The following is an 18,807-nucleotide window of genomic DNA, read 5'->3' on the forward strand; positions in this document are numbered from 1 at the left end:
TTAAACCTGTTTTCATCCAGAAACACTATGTATACTTCTCTTTTCCAAGTTAAATTATAATATCTTTCAGGATTGAGGAAATGCTATGCCACAACTCTGAGAAGCATATGACAACAGCATCAATCTGTTCAAATGAAATTAATATTTGCAAAGCTGACAAGCCAGGCCACTGGCAAATCCTGCTACTATCTAATTTTGGAGGCTTCTTTCACATTTTCATGGGCGACAGACATTCTTAGGGGCCAATAGGTAAAAGTATCTAATAAATTTTTTTTTCCCTTTGTTTGGAGAGTGAAATGACATTAATTCACTGGAATATAGAATCTTCATAATAAGGAGATGTTACCAATACAGATTCCTGCTAATGATAAGCTTGTTATGAATCCCTTAACAAAAATCTTACTTATGGATTTTTGTGTACAAGGGGCAGAGAAAAGATGGACAAAGCAACACACATGCATTCTTATGAAAGGAGGGGAAAAAATGAGGCAGATGTGCAACACAGTTGTGGAAAATTTATAGATTAAAACTATTCAAAGCTGCTAGGCAGCTTCCTGTACCACATAAGTCCAGTAGTTCTAAGAAAATACAGATATGGTAGAAAAAGTAAGAAATTTTTCACCACAAAACCAATAGTAACCACCAACAGAGAAAATTATACACAAAATATATCTCTCAATACAGTGTTTACACTTCATTTTAGTCAACTGAGTCAGTGTCAGGACCAGAGCTCATAGATACAGTCTCTTGAAAGCCATCACCGTCATCTGCTGCACTGTGCTCAGCCTCTAGGAGAAGCCCCATTTCTTTTTTAGAGGGAGTTTTCAGCTTTTTGTGGGAATCAAGAAGAGGGCAGGGCTGTAGAACCGGCACTGTTTGATCTGTGTCTGCTTCTTTCCCAGAGACTTGCTCCTTAAGGACTTCCACCTTCTCGTTGAGCTCATTTCTTTCTGTCTGAAGAGCCCTGCACAGCTTCTCTAAGCGCTCCAGTTTGACTTGCAAGCCCTTGTATTCTTTATCTCGAACGGTTTTCTATAAATACAATATACAGAGGGTTTAGGTAAATAGCAAAAGAGGCTATGATCCTCTGAAATTGTAGAAGATTTTTGTCCAGACCAAGTTGTAGAGATCTCACCTGTATAGTTAACTAAAGGGCCAAATTAACAGACACTGTCAATAGTTGGGTTTTTTTTTTAGTTTTTTTTCCAAGGCAAATGGGGTTAAGTGGCTTGCCCAAGGCCACACAGCTAGGTAATTATTAAGTGTCTGAGACCAGATTTGAACCCAGGTACTCCTGACTCCAAGGCCGGTGCTTTATCCACTATGCCACCTACTAGCCGCCCCAATAGTTTTTTTAAAAAAGCATGTTTCTCAATCAAAATTTAATGATTTTTAGGAAATATAATCATAAGTTTCAACTCCAAGATAAGAACTATTAATAACTTTATATACCAATTCTGGCAATTTTTCTTCACTTATGCAAAAAGCTCAATATCTTTAACCATATCTACCCCTTTTTGTTGTTGATCCCATTTTTCAGTCGAGTCTGACTCCCGATTTCTTGCCATTTCCTTCTCCAGCTTATTTTACAGATGAGCAACTAAAGTAGCGTAAGAACTTCTAGCCTATGGGCCATTTTGGTCTGGTGACACAAATGCAAGATGGGACTTGAAATTCAATAAATCTAGCAGCTTTTTAGAGATGAATTAAACGTTTGACCAAATAAAACCTGAAAATGATGTCATAAAAATCCTAACAGCCTTTGGCAGAAAAAAGGATTCCCTATCCCTGAACTGAAGCAAAGAAGATTAAGTTAACTTGTCCAGGGTCACCCAACTTGTAAACATCTAAGCCTAGATTTGAACTCAGGGAAACGAACCTTCTTTACACCATCCACTGTCCAGATTCAACCTCCCAAATAATAGCAATGAGATTTGAAAATATGATTAGAAATAGTTCAATCAACTCTTCTGAAGCTAATTTTACATTCACATGCACAAAAGATTTTCCACTGCTTTTTCCCTTTTAATCATTTGTCAATCTTTTCCTTTTTTTGAGGCCATATGTATGTGTGTACATATATACATATACATATATATGTATATAAAGGCAGAAAGACATAGGTGTTGACCTTCTGCTTCTAAGAAGTAATTTTTATCCTACAAAATTATCCTTTGTAAGAACTTGTTATGAGAATTTATAACACAAAATTTAAAAAAAGTATAATTAGGGGCGGTTAGGTGGCACAGTGGATAGAGCACCAGCCCTGGAGTCAGGAGTACGAGTTCAAATCCGGCCTCAGACACTTAATAATTACCTAGCTGTGTGGCCTAGGGCAAGCCACTTAACCCCATTGCCTAGCAAAAACTAAACAAACAAAAAAAGTCTAATTACATTTACATAGTTATTAAATGTCCATTGAAAACCATGATCACAATCCAATTCTTCCTGTGGCTGTGGAGAGGGATCACAGGCACTGAAGAAATTCTCTGATTTTGGTAGCTATGTATAAATGACAAGAATTGGTGTGTGTTTAATAGTTAGGTAAATCTGTACTCACCTCTTCAGCCATTTGCAGAAGTGCCTTATTGTTGTTTTCCCATTTAGTACGCCAAACTATTGTTTCTTTTTCCAGTTTTTTAATTTTCTTGGTCATCTGAGAATTGTTCAATACACAATTACTGATCACAACAAGTTTTCATTACCTTTATTCTTTAAAGTGAAAGATTTTATAAAGTATTAATAATTTGGCTAATTTCTTCCTATGTATTTTTTCACCACCCCGTGTGAAAAGGAAGTTTTCTATCAGACACATATATGCCCTTACCTCAATACTCTGTCCCCTTCATTAAAACCATTCCTGTCAACTCTTTTCTTGTGTTTTTTTTATTCCTAAGTTGTATTTATTATCTATAACTATTATATCCATTTCTTGGTCTTAAGGATACTAAATTCCCACTTTCGTACAACTATAACTACTTCTGTTCTGTGATTTTGCTGGTTCCTTCCTTCTCCTGATCATCCCGGCCTTTTCTCTAGAAATAATTTTCTATATTTTCTCCCTATTCTTCCTCACATATCTCCACTTACAATTTACCCTTCAAGTTCCAATTCCTTATTTGCAAATACTTGCTGGACATTATCCCTTACAACTGCTGACCTTCCCTTCAAGAAATCTCACAGTGATCTATCTTGAAATCAGTTGCCAGCCTGTATTCTACTTCATTAATCTTTCTAGAACCTGTCCTCTTTTTCTCCACTTCTTTTATACCAACCCTAAATTGATTCCCCCATCCTGTCTCTAATTTAACCTAACAATTGCCTAACATACACAGCTGTGATCCTGTCACTCCTCTACCAAAAAGCCTATGGTGACTCTTCCACGTGAATCCAATATGAACGCTTCACTTTTATAATCCACAACCTCTGTTCCAATTTATCCCACCAGTTTTGCCTCACTCTACTGTTCTATTAGAATATGAGCTTCTTAAGAACATTATTCTCATTTTCTATAGCCCCATACTTAGCACAGTGCTTTTCTACATAGCCAATGTTTAATAAATGCTTCTTCATTCATAAAATCCATGTTCCAATAGAGGTTGGTCTCATTCTTTGTACTGGTATTCCCAGAAGTGCCTAGCAAACAGTAGGCACTTAAGAGCACAATAAATGCTTGTTGGTTGACTGATCTTCCCATTGCATACTGACCTTGTTCACCCAACACCCCCCCCCCCCCCCCCCCCCGCCTTTACTCCTTTTTACGGACCCTCTAGGTTCCTGGAGACAAGTGTCTGTGTATCCTATATGTAGCAAACCAGTGCCTTGCACAGTGCCTGGGGCATACGTAGCAGGTGCTCAATAAACAATGCTTGTGAAATGGAGCTGCCCTATAGTAACCCACATTAGGGCAGCACTCAATGACACTGGAAAAATAATATGAAGATACTTTCCTGCATTCAGAGAAAACCCTACATCATAGCAGTCACACACACGCACAAGTCTATGTATGTATCCATGCACAGTAGTGTCTTAAACTACTAATTGTTTTCTCCCCTTCCGTGAAAATCCCACTAGGATGACAGTGGGAAGCACATACCAGGGAGAAGGGAAGATGAAAGCAGGTGTTGTTCTACATTACAATAAATTCTGCAACTGACTGTTGTATTATTTATAAGAAGTCAATACTCTTTAGAAAATGAGGTGAGGGAAGATGTGAGGACAGTCACAATAAGGCCTTTGGGATAGAGAGAGTTAAAAATGAATGTATACTCCAATTGAACAGTCCTTAGCTTTAGACATCCTCAAGACTTCTTAGTTACAATACAACTTACCTTTCCTGATGGTATAAATAAAACACAGTTAAGACACACTTAATCAGAAGTCCTAATTTGTGGGATTGGAGTTCAGTGACATGACAAGGATCAAGTCAAATCTGTGTGTTCCATTGGTATTCTTGTGATGTCAAAAGAAATTTGAAAATACCCCCAAGCATATTGGGTGGAGCCTCTTTAGCAGACTACTGGGAAGATGATAATTATTGGCTATTATTATTTACGTGTTTACGGTCAAGTCATACAATAAGACTGGCAAACACAAATGAACTGCAATCTACGTCGCTGAAGGTAATCTCCACACAATGATCACAGATCCATGAGTATTGTCTAAAATACTTAAATTTCAGTATTACAAATTCAGGGACTTAACTGATTTTCACTAAATAAATATGGATAAATAACTTCATTGAGCTATCATCCTAATCCATTCCTAAAAGATTTACATTTCTAAACACCAACAAATGTTATATCTCTCTTTAGAACAAAGTCATCCTATTCTAGTTTGAAGTAAAGCCAAATTTTCGGCCTTTATTTTAGTTGGTGTGACTGCTCTTCACCATGGAACTGACTTCAGCCAAAAATGGCATGTATCACCACTGTTATACAGATTTCTGGAAACAGAAACAGGAAACCCTTCAGCTTCTCTACCCAAGTTTCAAGGATCCTAGGGCAAAATAGTTAATTTTAAAATTATTTTCATCTTTGGTCTGCAGTTGGCTGAACCAAAAGGTAAAAACTGGTCCAAACAAATTTTCTTAAGTCATTTGCAATACAAAACATTCATGATTTGGAAGGGGGAAATAGAGATGAGGACAGGGGAGATGATGATAGACAATGAATGGGATTAGAAAGACATTCATATTTTATACACTGAGGCAACCACAGTCTATACCAAAACTTTTGAAGCAAGTCTCACCCACTCTAATGGTTATCAATTTTAACATATTATTGTGGAATGACATTCTGGGTCATATATTTCTAAGAATAGATTTTTTATCTTAGGATAATTCATTCCTGCAAATGCTGAAACATGGGGGAGTGGGCAACAGAGATGGAGAGAACAAAATGCTATATTGATGGAATAATAAAAGGAACAAGAATAATTTACTGAAATACTTTTATACTGCATTCCAATAAGAGTTAGAAAGATCCATATCATTTACCCAAAGATTTTAACCACTGAAAAAATACAAATGTACCCTGTGTTTGTCTACATTAAATTACATAATTAAACTAAGGAACTCCCTGATGTGTTCTTTTACATGAGAAGCTCCCTTAAGTGCATTGTAACTGTGCTAATAGATCATTAATTAATCATTTGAGGTATTGGCTATGGTCAAGTAAAATGTTGAAAGCTACTGCCAATGGAAAATCAGAAATGTAAAACATCTTTGAAATGATAATGTATGTAAGTCAATGTAAAAAAAAAATGGACTCCCATAATTAGGTTATGTCCATACAAGCTATAATCATACTCAAAATAACACTAACTTAAATAAATTGTGTTTTGGGGGTAGTTAATCCTAAGAATCTACTAAAAATCCTGCTAGTACCTTTTCCATTTCCTGCCTGAAGGTTGTAAAAAGTTCATTGCTTTTTGCCATGGTAGTCTGGAATTCTTCAAACTTATCCATATAAAGAGAAAGCTATAGGGAAAAAAATATTAAATATTCTGAGTCTCAGATTAAAAAGTGCTTTAGACAAAGGCTTTCTGAGCAATAAAGATTAAACATTATTTCCATTTTAAAAGAAATATTAGGTAAAAATGAGACTTTATAGCTACTTCTTAAGTAGGGAGGCAAAATTTATCCCAAACCTTGGACATTCCATGAATTATATATAACCCATATAATCAGATCCCTTTTAGGCAACCAGTTATTGAAATGCTATTACATATTTATATATATGTATATATAAATTAAGTCAAAACACAACAAATGAAGCACAACAATAGTTATAAACTGTTCATATAGCACTTCGGTTTTCAATACTGTGGCCATGATAATAACTACTGACCCTCCTATTATTTACAATTCAAAATTTCCAGAAGTTTCTTAATGATTTTTGTCACTTGTCAAGTACTTTAACCTGATAGAAGTAAAACCCAAGTTAGTTGACTAAGAAAAGTTATTTTATGCTTACAAAATTTATATCATGTTAAGAATGAAGACAAAGTCATCCTAACAAGAATTCAGAAGCCAGAAAGAAGCTGAATAAGAGTAGAAGATGAAGAAATTGGACGTCTTTACATTGTTAATTTCTTTGTAAAAACTGATATGAGTTTACAAAACAATCAGCCACTAGTTACTGACCATCTACTATATGCCTGGCACTGTACCAAGTACTGGGGAGCAAAGGAGATATTTCACAAAGTTCCACTTTCTGCTTTTAACTGCATAAATTAGGAACTGGTAATGTGCCAAATCTTCATTTGTTACCTTCTTACTAAGTGAGGAGTTGGCATCTGCTAGCAACCCCTACTCATTATCTTGTCCTCAAAGTCATTGAATTGAGGGATTGAGAGACCTGTCTATACCTTTTGATGACACCCTGGTAAATGCTCATGAACTGAGCAGTAGGCAAAAATAAGCAACAGGGAGGAAAAAAAAAAACAGATTATGTATTCTGTTCTCACAACCTGAAAAAAAAATGACTATATCCCACAGTATCAATTCTACTATCTTCATTCCTCTGAGAATGAGTTATCTGAGTCTTTATGAGTCCACTTTTAAAATAAAAATACTAATTTTTGCAATGAGACACTGGGGAAAGGTCCTATTTTAATTAACTCTTACTAGAGATTTAACTTGCTGACAGTCAATCAAGAACAAGAACAAGAAACAGAACAGACACCACGGGAGTGAGGTTGATAAGGCAGGAAGGGAAGACAGAGAGAAAAAGCTGCCTTCACTTGCAAGAAGACAGATTGTGCCTATGCCATAATTATGGTCAAAGTTGGCCATGAACCTCATAATGATTTACAACACCAGGTATTTATCATCTTATCTTCCTCTCTACTGCTCAATATTTTTGTATTAAAAATTAGCCTACCATTCATGCGTTCTTCCAAGTTACCTGCTGTTTTAGTTGTGCTTCCTGCTGTTTCATTTGTTCACATTTGTGCCTCGACTCTGTGGCTTCTTTTAACAACTGGAAAAGATAGAAACACACCCTGGCAAATACTAATACTGATAATAAGGTGAATAAAATGGCATATATTATTAGGAAATACAAATTTAAATTAAATCATATCCAAATATTTTAGGCAAGAATTATTTAGAACTGCCACTAAAGTCTATAATCTCAAAGAACTTGCTTTTATTCATATCTTTTATCTACAAGGTGCCTAGAAATAACCATCCTCATGTGATAAATTGTAATTCATAGAACATTTGAAATCCTCAGTTCTTGGTTTCCACTATTAACACAGTTTATGTATCATTCCTTTGACCTTTCTGGGACCTAGCAACTGCAGATTGTTGCCTTTCACTTCATATTTTTTCCTCAAATAGTTCAGTTTTTAATCAGTGACTGGGTTTTAGTGGTCATTAAACCACTGGGAGCTAATTTTGCAATTCTTTTAAGCTACTAAATAGTCTATTACTTTCAATTGGATATTCTTGAAGGTTAGTACTATGAGGTTGATAGTACTTCAAAAACGCTACTTCTTCCCTGCTCATGAAATTATCTCTAATACTTGAGTAATAGATTTTTCTCAATAAGTGAATTTTCACTTTAATTAAGAATTAACCTGAAAACTTTGTTGAATTCAAAATTAGCTATAGACCCTGAACAAGTAACTTCTTTGTGGGACTCAATTTCCTAAAGTGGAAAATAAGGAGGTTAGTAGAAATGTTCCCTCCAGATCCAAGATTGTTGAGAAAAAATACTGCTTATTCAGAAAAAGTTTCTTCAAAGTATAATAAAATCACTTAAGTTACTTGAAAAAAATTTCATTGTAGTCTGCTTGTTATAAGATTTTTTCTACTAAAGCATATTAAGAAAAAGGAATTCCTAAAAAGGACATGTTTAAAATGTACTTTGCTTCTGTGAAAGGTAGAGGGCAGTATGATACAAGTTTAGTTAGCAATTTCCAGTAGTCAAGTTTCTGATTAATTTATCAAGGAGACGCCCCCCTTCACAACAATATACATAAACTACCAATAGTCACAGAAGTAAAGCTTTGTTAAATGGAGAGGAAAATACAACATTGAACATTTAATATTTAAGTGCTCATGATTCCTCCACTAATATTCTATTCCAGTGACTTTTTTTTGTGCTTTTGCAAGGAAATGGGGTTAAGTGACTGGCCTAAGGTCATACAGCTAGGTAAATTATTAAGTATCTGAGGCCAGATTTGAACTTAGGTCCTCCCATTTCCAGGGTCGGTGCCACTTAGCCACCCATGACTTATTGCAAGGTAATTTTGAGTGTGTGAAATAAGACACAAGTTCAGGGGAACAGCCTCCTATAAAATCTTTGGAATGTTCTTGTGTAACTGTTGAGTAAGAAGCACCTTAACTAAATTCACTAGGTTTGCTAAACAGTGAACTGTTAAGACCGTCCATGCTAAGTGCCTATAGACTCCAGACTACATTAGAAAGGGAAGAATTCTTCCTAATGAAACCCTACAAAGGATACTTATGGTTAGCTCTGCCTTCACTTTCAACCCCATGAGATCTGAACAGTTAACATTTCAAGGAGTATTTCAGACCCTATTCAGGACACCTAGGCAGCAACAGCCACCAGTAAGAGCCCTTCAGCACTGGCTCGCGCTTGCGCGCGCTCTCTCTCATGTTCTCTCGTTCTCTCTCTCTCTCAGGACATGGTAAATGTTTTCTCATTCATCAAGGTAGTATATAATTTGAAAATTGGAGAATTTTTATTTAAATCTTTTGATGTATACAATGTGACAAGAATTTAAATATTAGTACTATAGCATACCATCTATGTGTAAAACTTCAAGTCTTATATATAATAAAAACAGCCTTGACAGTCTTTTATATTGTGTTTTAACACATAACATAATATTTAAATAAAAGCAAGGATAAGACCTGCCTTATAGCATATTAAGCAGTGGCATATCAATACAATTAATCTGAAAGAAATTAATCAGGGAGAAAAATAAGGAACATTGCTCAGATGCTATCCCTAAGTAACTCAAAATTACAATTTAAATATTACAAAAAGAAACCAACAGATTTACCAACACCACCTCTCCCCCAATCTCCAAAACTTACAAACTCTCTTTCTCGTTGATGCTTTTCCTCAGCTTCTTTTATGAGCTGTGTTGTCTGCTGAAGTTTGGCATCCACAAGCTGCTGCTGTAGTTCCTTATGCTTGAACACTTTATCAATGTGCTACAGAAAAAGTAAAATATCATAGCTTTCACCTTTTATTCAAAGTATTTTTATTCAAATATAATTTAGTCATGTTCAAAAGTATATCCCACATTAACAAATGTCAAATGGTATCTACCTACAATGTTGACTAATCACTACTAATAGTTAAACATGAGTAAAACAAAATAACTAATTTTCCTTTGCTTTGAAAATAGCCTCATTGTTTACATGCAATAAATGTATTGTATAGTTTGATACCAAAAGAGTTAATTAAAATGTAGGACCCACTTCAAGGCCTAAAGTGTTAGGTATTAGGAGATTACTGTCAGTCCTTGGATTGCTGCTACTACATTTAATTAAAATTAGTCTCAGGCTGTGGCTGTATCTGGGAGGGCTCAGAAGAAATGAATAAGTGGCCCAAATTGCTAAACAAGTTCATAATATATTCCTTATATCTAGGGGAGGGTATGGTTGTTTTTCATTCTCTGCTAAACTTTCCAAACATCTTAATAACAACCATTCTACACTATGATATTAAAACAGTTTATTACGTCTAACAGTATAGTTTATAGTATGCTTTGTAAATGTGAGTACAATGTCTCATGAAAGTCTCAGAAATGCTATGATTTTTATAACTAAAAAAAAAAACATTTGAGAGAAAACTACTTATATAACCTTCAAGTAACTATTCCAATGGAACAAATTGGCAGTACCATCCATCCCTGAATGGCCTCCCCCCCAGCAAAATAAAGAGAAATTTTCTTAATAAACCATTAATGCCTAAAACAAATTATAATGGTTCACACCCTGATAATAATAATATACAAAACAATAACAATTTCTCCAGTTTGCTTATCTGTCATTCAAATTAAGCATACCATTTCTTCTATCAATAAAATGAAAAACTAAGTAAAATTAGAAGACAATAGTAGCTTTGAATAGCATCAGATTTCAAGAGGTTGTGCTCAAAGTAAAGCATTGAATTTGATTTTTACAGTTTAACCCCTTAGGAATTTGCTTAGTTTAATAAAACTGTAAAATAGTCCAAAAAGCACATAGAAAAATCAAGGACTACATTTATCATCAGATTTTATTTTAATACAATTTTAAAAACACAACTAAATGACAAAGCCATAAACTTGAAGCATTCTAAAAACAGAATTATAAACACTATTAGAACCAGTATCTGTTTCAGCTCAGTTAAGTACTCTACCAAGTTTCTCTGTCTGATTCTTGGACTTTTTGTCTAAGAATGGTAAGAATGTGGGTGGCCAGTAAGAAGAAAGTTAACAAAGGGCCATTTGCCACTCTTAAGTCTTATACTTTTTAAACTCATTTTTTCAATTGGTTGGATACATTAGACAAGACAGTTGTTGATATTTAGGTTTCATAATATTGGAAAATGTTGGGAAAGGGGAGAAAAAATGTCAAATGAAAATAAGGTAGAAAAATCTAACTGGAATAAAGTCCATCTAAAAGACTCTTTTAATTTGGGCAAACAATGCCATAAACAAGTATTTTTTATATGAAGGTTGAGGAAGTGATGAAATGAGACTTGGGAGAACTACATCTCACTTTTGAGGACCTAGTCTACAAATCCCTCTTCCAAGTAAGTCCTGGACACCTAATAACAGATTACATATATGTTTCATTAATGTGTAAAAAAATGACTTTGTATATTATCTATTCATTTTGGGCACATAAGTACTAAGTTTATAAAATTTCAATGGTTTAAATCATATTTTAAGTGCCAATAAATGTTTTCCTCTAGTAAAGGAAATTATTTCATGAACTAAAGTTCATTTACCTCTTCCCGCAGTGCATACTGTTCAATAAGTTTTTTCAATTTCTCTCCCAATTCAATGTTTTCTTGTCGAAGTTTAGCATTATGAATATCATGCTGTTCCAGCTGAGCTTGAATTTCATTTAAAGTAATTTGGAAATGTGCAGTTGCTTCTTTGCGTCTTTCTTCTTCTTCTCGTGCTTGCTGCATATTTTCTTCCTTTAAGTCCAAAACAATTTTTATTAATGGCATTTAAGCTGGTGGATAAGTGTGAGAAATGTAGGGTACTGGTCTTCACAGGGTGTGGAGGGGAGCCTTAGGGAATCCATTACAAAAGGGGAATGGCCCAGGCAATCACAAGATTGTTTTCCTAATCCCATTCCAGGGATACCAACCCCAAACCAGTCAAGAGTGACCTAGAGATCTTGACCTAAAAGCTACTGAGTTTGCACAATTAGGTAATTGAATATTAACCCACACACCCCTTGTGACAATTGGGGTTCATTAGCATACCATGCTTCTGATGATGTGGGGGGGGATAAAATTAGGGGTATGTCATGGAATGGGTGGACCTCTTAGATTGTAACTCAAACTCAGAGAGCCTATGAACATCTAAGAGGGAGGTGAAAACATTTCTGAAGACCTGACTTTGAAGACTAAAATTCCTGCCTCACCCCTAGGAGTAAGATGTATCTTGCAAGGTTGCCTAGGAGTAAGAGTAAGTATCTTGCAAGGTTCGTGAATAAAATGTACAATTTTATTTTCTCTCACTCTAGCAGGTTTTTCTTTTCATTCATTTACAACAATTTGGGGGTTTGTGCCAGGATCTTCAGAACTCCTCAAAGAAGCCCCAGAAGAAACCAGGGGAAGGAGCGCTCATAGCTTGATTTCAAGCCAGATCCTCATTTCTTTTCCAGGGTTCCCTCTGAATCGACCTGCCACTGACTGGGAGAATGATGGAAAATTGTGGAAACGACCCAGAAAGGTAAGGAAACATCAGTTTTTATCTTTTGAGGCTGATTCTAGACAATTGCTGGAAAGGAAGCACTAGATGAGAGGCAGGGGTGGAAAATGCACATCAGAAAGGGGAGGTAGAGACCCTCCCCATCCAATACCCAAGGAGAGACCTCTGTATAGGAAATGAGCTAGCTGAGGCAGCCAGGATGCTATCCAGGGTAAAGAGAACCATAAGGTACCTTTAAATGAAGAGGAGGTGGAATATACAGCATGCTGGGAATGCTAAATTATGTCCAAGCAAGTTAGAAAAAGATTTTAAAAAAAAGCATAGGTGGGATCCTCTCCTAGAGAGGAGGAGGCTAACAGTGGGCTGGCCCAAGAGGAAAGGGAAAGTCTGGAGAGAGGAGGAAAAAAGTGTTTTCTAAATGAAGGAAGCCAATTGGATCCAATGCTGTATGAGTGAGTTTGAATGTTCCTGCGGGAATGTGTGTATTTGTTCTGTCTCTTTTAGGCATTTGGTCTGAGGACCCAGCTCAAATTTTAAAAGAGAAAGCTGGGAGTTGGGATGTGGTTGTACAGCCAGCCCCCAACATGGAAATCAGCTAGGTGTTAAAGGGGAGGGGGATTCTTAAAGAAAAAAAAAAGCAAGTTGTGCTTTGGGGAAAGAGTTTAGAAGTTCAAGAGAAGAAAGAACCTTGAAAGAACCTTTAAGAAGTTAGAGGAGGGAAGATTTCCTATCCTTATGCTTTCTCCCTGGGTCAGGGGAAGGGTTGGTGGGTTGGAGACATGGTGGTCTCAATCCCATCCACCATCTTGTTAAAACTTGAACCTTGGACTGAGTCTACCTAAGTGCCCCACCCACCCGTGGAGGGAGGGGGGATAGACTGGAGAATTCAGTGCTTAAACCTTAAAGGGAAAGATCCCTCCACAGGTAGCATGTGTGATTGGGAAAGAAAGGGGTTAAAAGACTCTTTTATTGAAAGGAAATCACATTTAAAAACAAAGCAAGTCATCACTAGGGCAAATATTCATTAAATGTGATTTTTAGAAAATTTGCTGAGGGTTTTAAAAGAGGGATACTAGTGTTGTAACATTCTGACAAAGTGTGTACAGAATGGAGTAATTAAATAACCTAGGTTGTTAAATTAGTTTGGGATTTTAAATTTTGGGTTCAAGAAAAGTGGTATTGGTTATCAGGTTATACTGATTTCTTTTGGGGAAAAGCTCAAATTGGTTTTAATGTTTGGATAGAACATTTGGAATGTGAATGCTAGATTCTCTGTATATAAAGTTTGTCAAACAAGTCAACAACTTGGTAACTGCAGGCAGCTGCAGCTGATGGGGGCTCTGAAAAACTGCAATTGTAAGGTAACTTATTAATGAAATTCTTTTGTAGCCGCAAAGAGATTATATTTGCAATATTTAGTGTTATTCAATTGTTAAATTAATGTGTGATTGCTCTGAAGGGCAATAAGGAAAATATTAAAAAGTATGACCCTTTCTGTGATAGATCTGTGGGTTCATGAATAATGTAATAATGGAGGGATTTATGTGTTACTCTGTTACTCTTACTGCTGTCCTGTTATAATGAAATTAATAACGCATGTTTTAAAGCTACCTAAGATGTTTAGGGGGCTGCTAGGTGGTTCAGTGGATGGAGACCTGGGTCAGCCCTCAGATACTTAGTGATTGCTTAGCTGTGTGACTTAACCACAATTGTTGAGGATGCCTAGTAGGTTTATATATAAAAGTTTCTAGCTTATATATATATATATATACACACAATTGGGGCTACATTAAGATTATAATTGGAATTTAGTGAAATGTATTCACTGGAAGTTTTAAAACAACCATTTTAGACCAGGGGACTTCTAAGTTTCTCTTATGTCTGATACCAACAACAAAAAGAAATGCTACTGGGTAAATGGAGCCAAGGATGTCAAGTGACAGGGATGGGCAGCCAAAGAGGCTGTTGGAGCCCTTTGACTTGATTTCCCCAAAATGACATGTGGCCTAAAATACCCATGGCACTGACATTCAAGGAAAGTTTTAGGTAAATTAGCACCTGCTATCAGCTACATGAAATTTCCTTAGTTTTTGTATTAGAGAGGATATTTAGGTAGGAAGACTAGGAATACCAGGAAAGGGAAAAAGTTAAAATGGCTTTAAGTCAGATGCTGGGTACTTTTAGAACAAATGGGTTTGTGTTAAATCATCAGTTTGTGTTAAAAAGTGTGTCTATATGGCAATATAAAATGTAAATTATAATAAGTTTCAGAAATTTTTCCAGAAGACAAGGTCTCAAGGAGCCAGAGCTGGAGTGGACTTTTTTGGAACAGATTCAGAAGCTGCATTGGATGCCTCCAAGGGAGAAGAGACACTGGACCAGTTATCTCCATCTCTCACATGTACGTGTAACTTCCCCTTGACTTGTGACCCCTACTTATGCCCTTCTCCTTACAGGAAAGGAGGAAGGGAGGCAAGGGTGAAAATGTTGTCCATTGAGAAAGAAAGAGGGAGATTATTGGGTGGCATAGGGTTAGTCCAATCTCTGATAGGGTGGAAGGAGTCTAGCTGGTAGAAATCAAAGCTCTCTGTTGCCAATTTCCCTGAATTGGGCACACTTTTCAATCTAAAGCCAGCCAGACACTCAGACTTTCCTTGTGCACCTAGGAAGATCTCTAAAACTGGGCACAGGTGCTTATTTACCATTTTCTGCCCAGTCTTTTGCTGTGGCCGTTGGGACTTGCACAACAGTTTGAGAATCGGCCTGCATGGTGGCACAGGATTCTAACAGTAAAGTCAGTATGGACTTGCAAGGAAAGTGCTATTCTTAGGAGTTCCAATGGCACAAAATCAGTAATTATATGTAGGATCCAGTTGTCCAAAGAGGAGGCACAAAGCCACACAAACATAAGATTGGTACTAGACTTGTCAAGCTGCTGCCTAAAAGATTCCAAACCTGGACAAGTCCATCCACTTGGATGAACTGGGAAATGCATGATCCAGGAATGATAAGGAATACTGATAGGGAAAGTCACAAGGATTGTGAATTAATTTGAGGAAGACCAAAATATAGGGTGAAGCTTCATTGGAGGACATTGGAAGGGAGCCCTTAGGGAATGGGGTTAATGGCCCAATCCAGACTGGAAGAATTTTCCTAATCCCAGACCATGGAGTGACCCATTCATTGATGTGGGGTGGGGGTCAAATTAGGGGCATGGGTAACTCAAACTCTGAGAGCCTATCCAAGAAGCCCTTTTAAGTTCTCTCAAAAAAATTTATTGAATTTCAGTATCTGAATGGAAGATGCACTTTTTCTTGTCCTATTGAACCAGGAGAGAGCCACAATCTTTTAAACCAACTAAAAACCATCAAGCAGCTTGCTTTCCTAGTGAGATTACAAGCTCACCTTCAGTGTCTTATTATGTCGCTGAAGTTCTCGGCAGAGAGACTCCAATTTACTTCGGGCTAGAATAGCTTTACTGTGCTCACTCTGGAGGTGGACTTTTTCTTTTACAATCTGGGCTTGCTTCTTCTGAAGAATTTTCATCTGCTTCTGAACATTCCTACTTTCCTCCAGCTGAAATTAAGAAGCATCTAATATTTTATTAAGAATATAAAGTATGTCAGTAATTTCTCAAACTCGTCTCTAAAGAATTTGTAGACCCCTTTTTAACCTATGATGTATAAAGAAAAGCAGTCAGAGGTGGCAGAAAAACACTGGATTTAATCAGAAAAGCTGGTTCAAATCTTCTTTGACTAATTTGACAGATTTATAAATATTACCACATTATAATAATTTCACCACTTTGAGTACAAGTATTTTCTGAATCCCAAAATATTGATATTAAAACAAGTAATCTTATGCAAGAATGTATTTATACTCTGAAATTGAACAAGATTTCACATAGGTTGACTGTCAAAGTAAACATTCCTGGCTTTTCATGTTTCCAGTTTTCCTTATGTTTTCCAGTTCAATTTCCTCAATGTTATCTTTCTAAGCATGTTTTAATTACTGTGGCGTATTCTACCCAAATAGTCTGATAGTATAGTTGCCTGCTAACAGAAAAGATAATAGAAAAATAATTTATTGTATTCTGACAATTAGGAAATTTGTTCTGTCTGAAAAAACAAATTTTGGAAATTCTGTACCCATTTTGGCACATTTTATATGGGTTCTCCCCCCCCCCAGATGATTATTACTCACAAGATCAGCATATTTCTTACAAAGGGCTGCCAATTTTTCTTCTGGAGTTGAAAGGGTATTTAAGGCTTGCATCAACAACAAAACTTCTTTTCCTAATAGGAGAATTAAAAACAAACACATAATTCAGGATTAACCATCATGGACATATAATTCAGAATTTATCCACCTGATATTTCCAACTATTTTGGCACTTCCAAAATTGCAAAGCAAGACTACACAACTGAGGAATACAAGAATAATCAATTTATCTTTCTAAAACTTAATAGTTATATAAGAGACAAACTTCAGTTAGTATTCTCCATAGTCAAAGAATATTTTAACCCCCTCTCCAACACTCTTATGCCCAAATCAATGAAGAATCCAAATCAAACCAGAATTCAAACCTGGTCTCAAGACAATATAGCTGTGTGACGCTGGGCAGACCACATAACCTGACTCTTTGGAAAACCAGGACTTTTCAACAGTATTTTTTAAACAATTAGAAGTCATTTCTTTAATAAAAGATTGGAACTAATATATTTTTAAGAAGTTGCCTAGGTTGCCTGGGTTCAATCAGGTCTGGCCTTGGGCAAGCCACTTAACCCCATTTACCTTGCAAAAAAAAAAAACCCTAAAAAAAAATTCACATCTGTTTCTATCTAATTTAATACATCAATTTCTTCCAAACTCAAATGCTAACTTATGGCATATGTCTGGACAAAGACAGTGGATACCCAGATAAACTGGTTATATTCGAAAGTCAAGTCATAGAAAATAGTTTAGTTAAACATTGGAGAAACCCCCCCCCCCAAGTCAAGCACATTACCTAAAGTTTTTTCTTTGTTTTTGTCACTCTCTATATCTTGCTGACCATCCGGTGGATCTGTCCGAGCTTCTCGACCAGGTGTTTCCTCTCTTGATTCTCGTGTACAGTATGCTGTACTTACTAAATTTCTATTCTTGGTTATAAAGTTACTCTCTTCAACCTCCTGCAATGATTTTTTGCTATTTGAACCATGGCAATTAGAGTCTTGATGCTGTAGAATATCATTTTGCTGAGCACTGCTTAACACATCAGATTTTACACCTATGCCACAAATTCCAGCTTCTTCCATTGTGCCAATTATAAACTAGAAAGGAGAGAAAGATTTAAACAAATTAATAAATGCATTTGAGAAACTTTACTTTCCCAATTAAAAAAAACCAACGTATCCTGGAGAACTTTAAAAAACTACTAGGTTTTGCAAAGGCCTCCTAGGATCATTAAATAGAATGGGACTCAAAAATGACACAAATTGTATTAAGATTGTATTTATTTATTGTATTTATCAAGTTACAAAATCTAATTTTATTTCAATACAAAAACCTTATTATCACATCTCACTAAAGAAGTAAAATGGTGTCTTCATCTATCATCCATCACTGGCCCTGAAGTCAAGAGGATGACTCAAGTTCAAATCTGGTCTCATACATTTAGCTGTGTGACCTTGGGCTTAAGCCTGATTGCCTCTCATCCAGGGCCATCTTCAGTCATCTTAATTCATGTCTGGTCATTAGACCCAAGAGACTCTAGAGGAGAAAGTGAAGCTGTTGACAGTACAGCCGCACCCCCCCCGCACCCCTCCACTCAAAATCCAATTCATATGCTTTTCATGGCATGGCATGATTTCATGATTGTAACATGATCTTAGAAAATGAAGAACAAGTAATGGCATATACCTCCATAAGTAAGCAAGCTCTTAGAAATGCAAAGAATCTCAGGTCACATAATCCAACTCCTTATTTTATTTTCTGGTAAAAACCATTTTCCCCCCTTCCCAAGATGGCAGGCAATTTCCACAAGTAATTTTACCAGACTACCCAATGAGCTAAGTGGTAAAACTGGTTCCGACCCCAAATATAATCCTAAATCCTTAAAAGAAAAACCGAGGTTTTCCTTTATCATTTGTCTTAAAAAAAAAAATTAATTCTTGTGGGACAGAATAAATTCTTAGTGTCAGTAAATCTTTACAAGGAATTTCTCCGAGTAGAGGAAGGTGAGTAAATAATGAATGTAGAAACAGCATAAAATGAGAAATAAGAAATTTTAATTTCCCCCCAAAACTCAGGAAAAAAAAACATTAACAATTAAAAACAGAATGAATGGACAGAATGCATTCTGTGGCAGGGGTGGGGGGAAGGAAAGCAAGATTAGGAAAAAAT

General features: G+C 36.1%; 1 protein-coding gene and 1 long non-coding RNA gene across 3 annotated transcripts in view; one reads left to right on the plus strand and one right to left on the minus strand.

Annotated features, from left to right (window-relative positions):
• Nucleotides 1-495: 495 nt before the first annotated feature.
• Nucleotides 496-18,807, minus strand: part of TXLNG (taxilin gamma) — a 45,391-nt gene continuing 27,079 nt past the window's right edge. For both annotated transcript variants that reach the window (XM_074192360.1, XM_074192361.1), the window contains exons 2-10: nucleotides 17,432-17,735; nucleotides 16,627-16,718; nucleotides 15,829-15,999; nucleotides 11,484-11,678; nucleotides 9,575-9,694; nucleotides 7,410-7,484; nucleotides 5,888-5,980; nucleotides 2,561-2,656; nucleotides 496-1,032 (exon numbers count right to left, since the gene is read on the minus strand). In XM_074192360.1, coding sequence (XP_074048461.1) covers nucleotides 700-1,032; nucleotides 2,561-2,656; nucleotides 5,888-5,980; nucleotides 7,410-7,484; nucleotides 9,575-9,694; nucleotides 11,484-11,678; nucleotides 15,829-15,999; nucleotides 16,627-16,718; nucleotides 17,432-17,735 — 1,479 coding nt within the window. In that variant the 3' untranslated portion in view covers nucleotides 496-699. The remainder of the gene's footprint in view (nucleotides 1,033-2,560; nucleotides 2,657-5,887; nucleotides 5,981-7,409; nucleotides 7,485-9,574; nucleotides 9,695-11,483; nucleotides 11,679-15,828; nucleotides 16,000-16,626; nucleotides 16,719-17,431; nucleotides 17,736-18,807) is intronic.
• Nucleotides 12,329-18,226, plus strand: LOC141491431 (uncharacterized). The gene is made up of 3 exons (XR_012469604.1): nucleotides 12,329-12,444; nucleotides 14,707-14,824; nucleotides 15,712-18,226. It is a non-coding gene; the product is annotated as an uncharacterized LOC141491431 (long non-coding RNA).

This window comes from Macrotis lagotis, chromosome 6 (genome assembly GCF_037893015.1).
Source record: "Macrotis lagotis isolate mMagLag1 chromosome 6, bilby.v1.9.chrom.fasta, whole genome shotgun sequence".
Taxonomy (NCBI): Eukaryota; Metazoa; Chordata; class Mammalia; order Peramelemorphia; family Peramelidae; genus Macrotis; species Macrotis lagotis.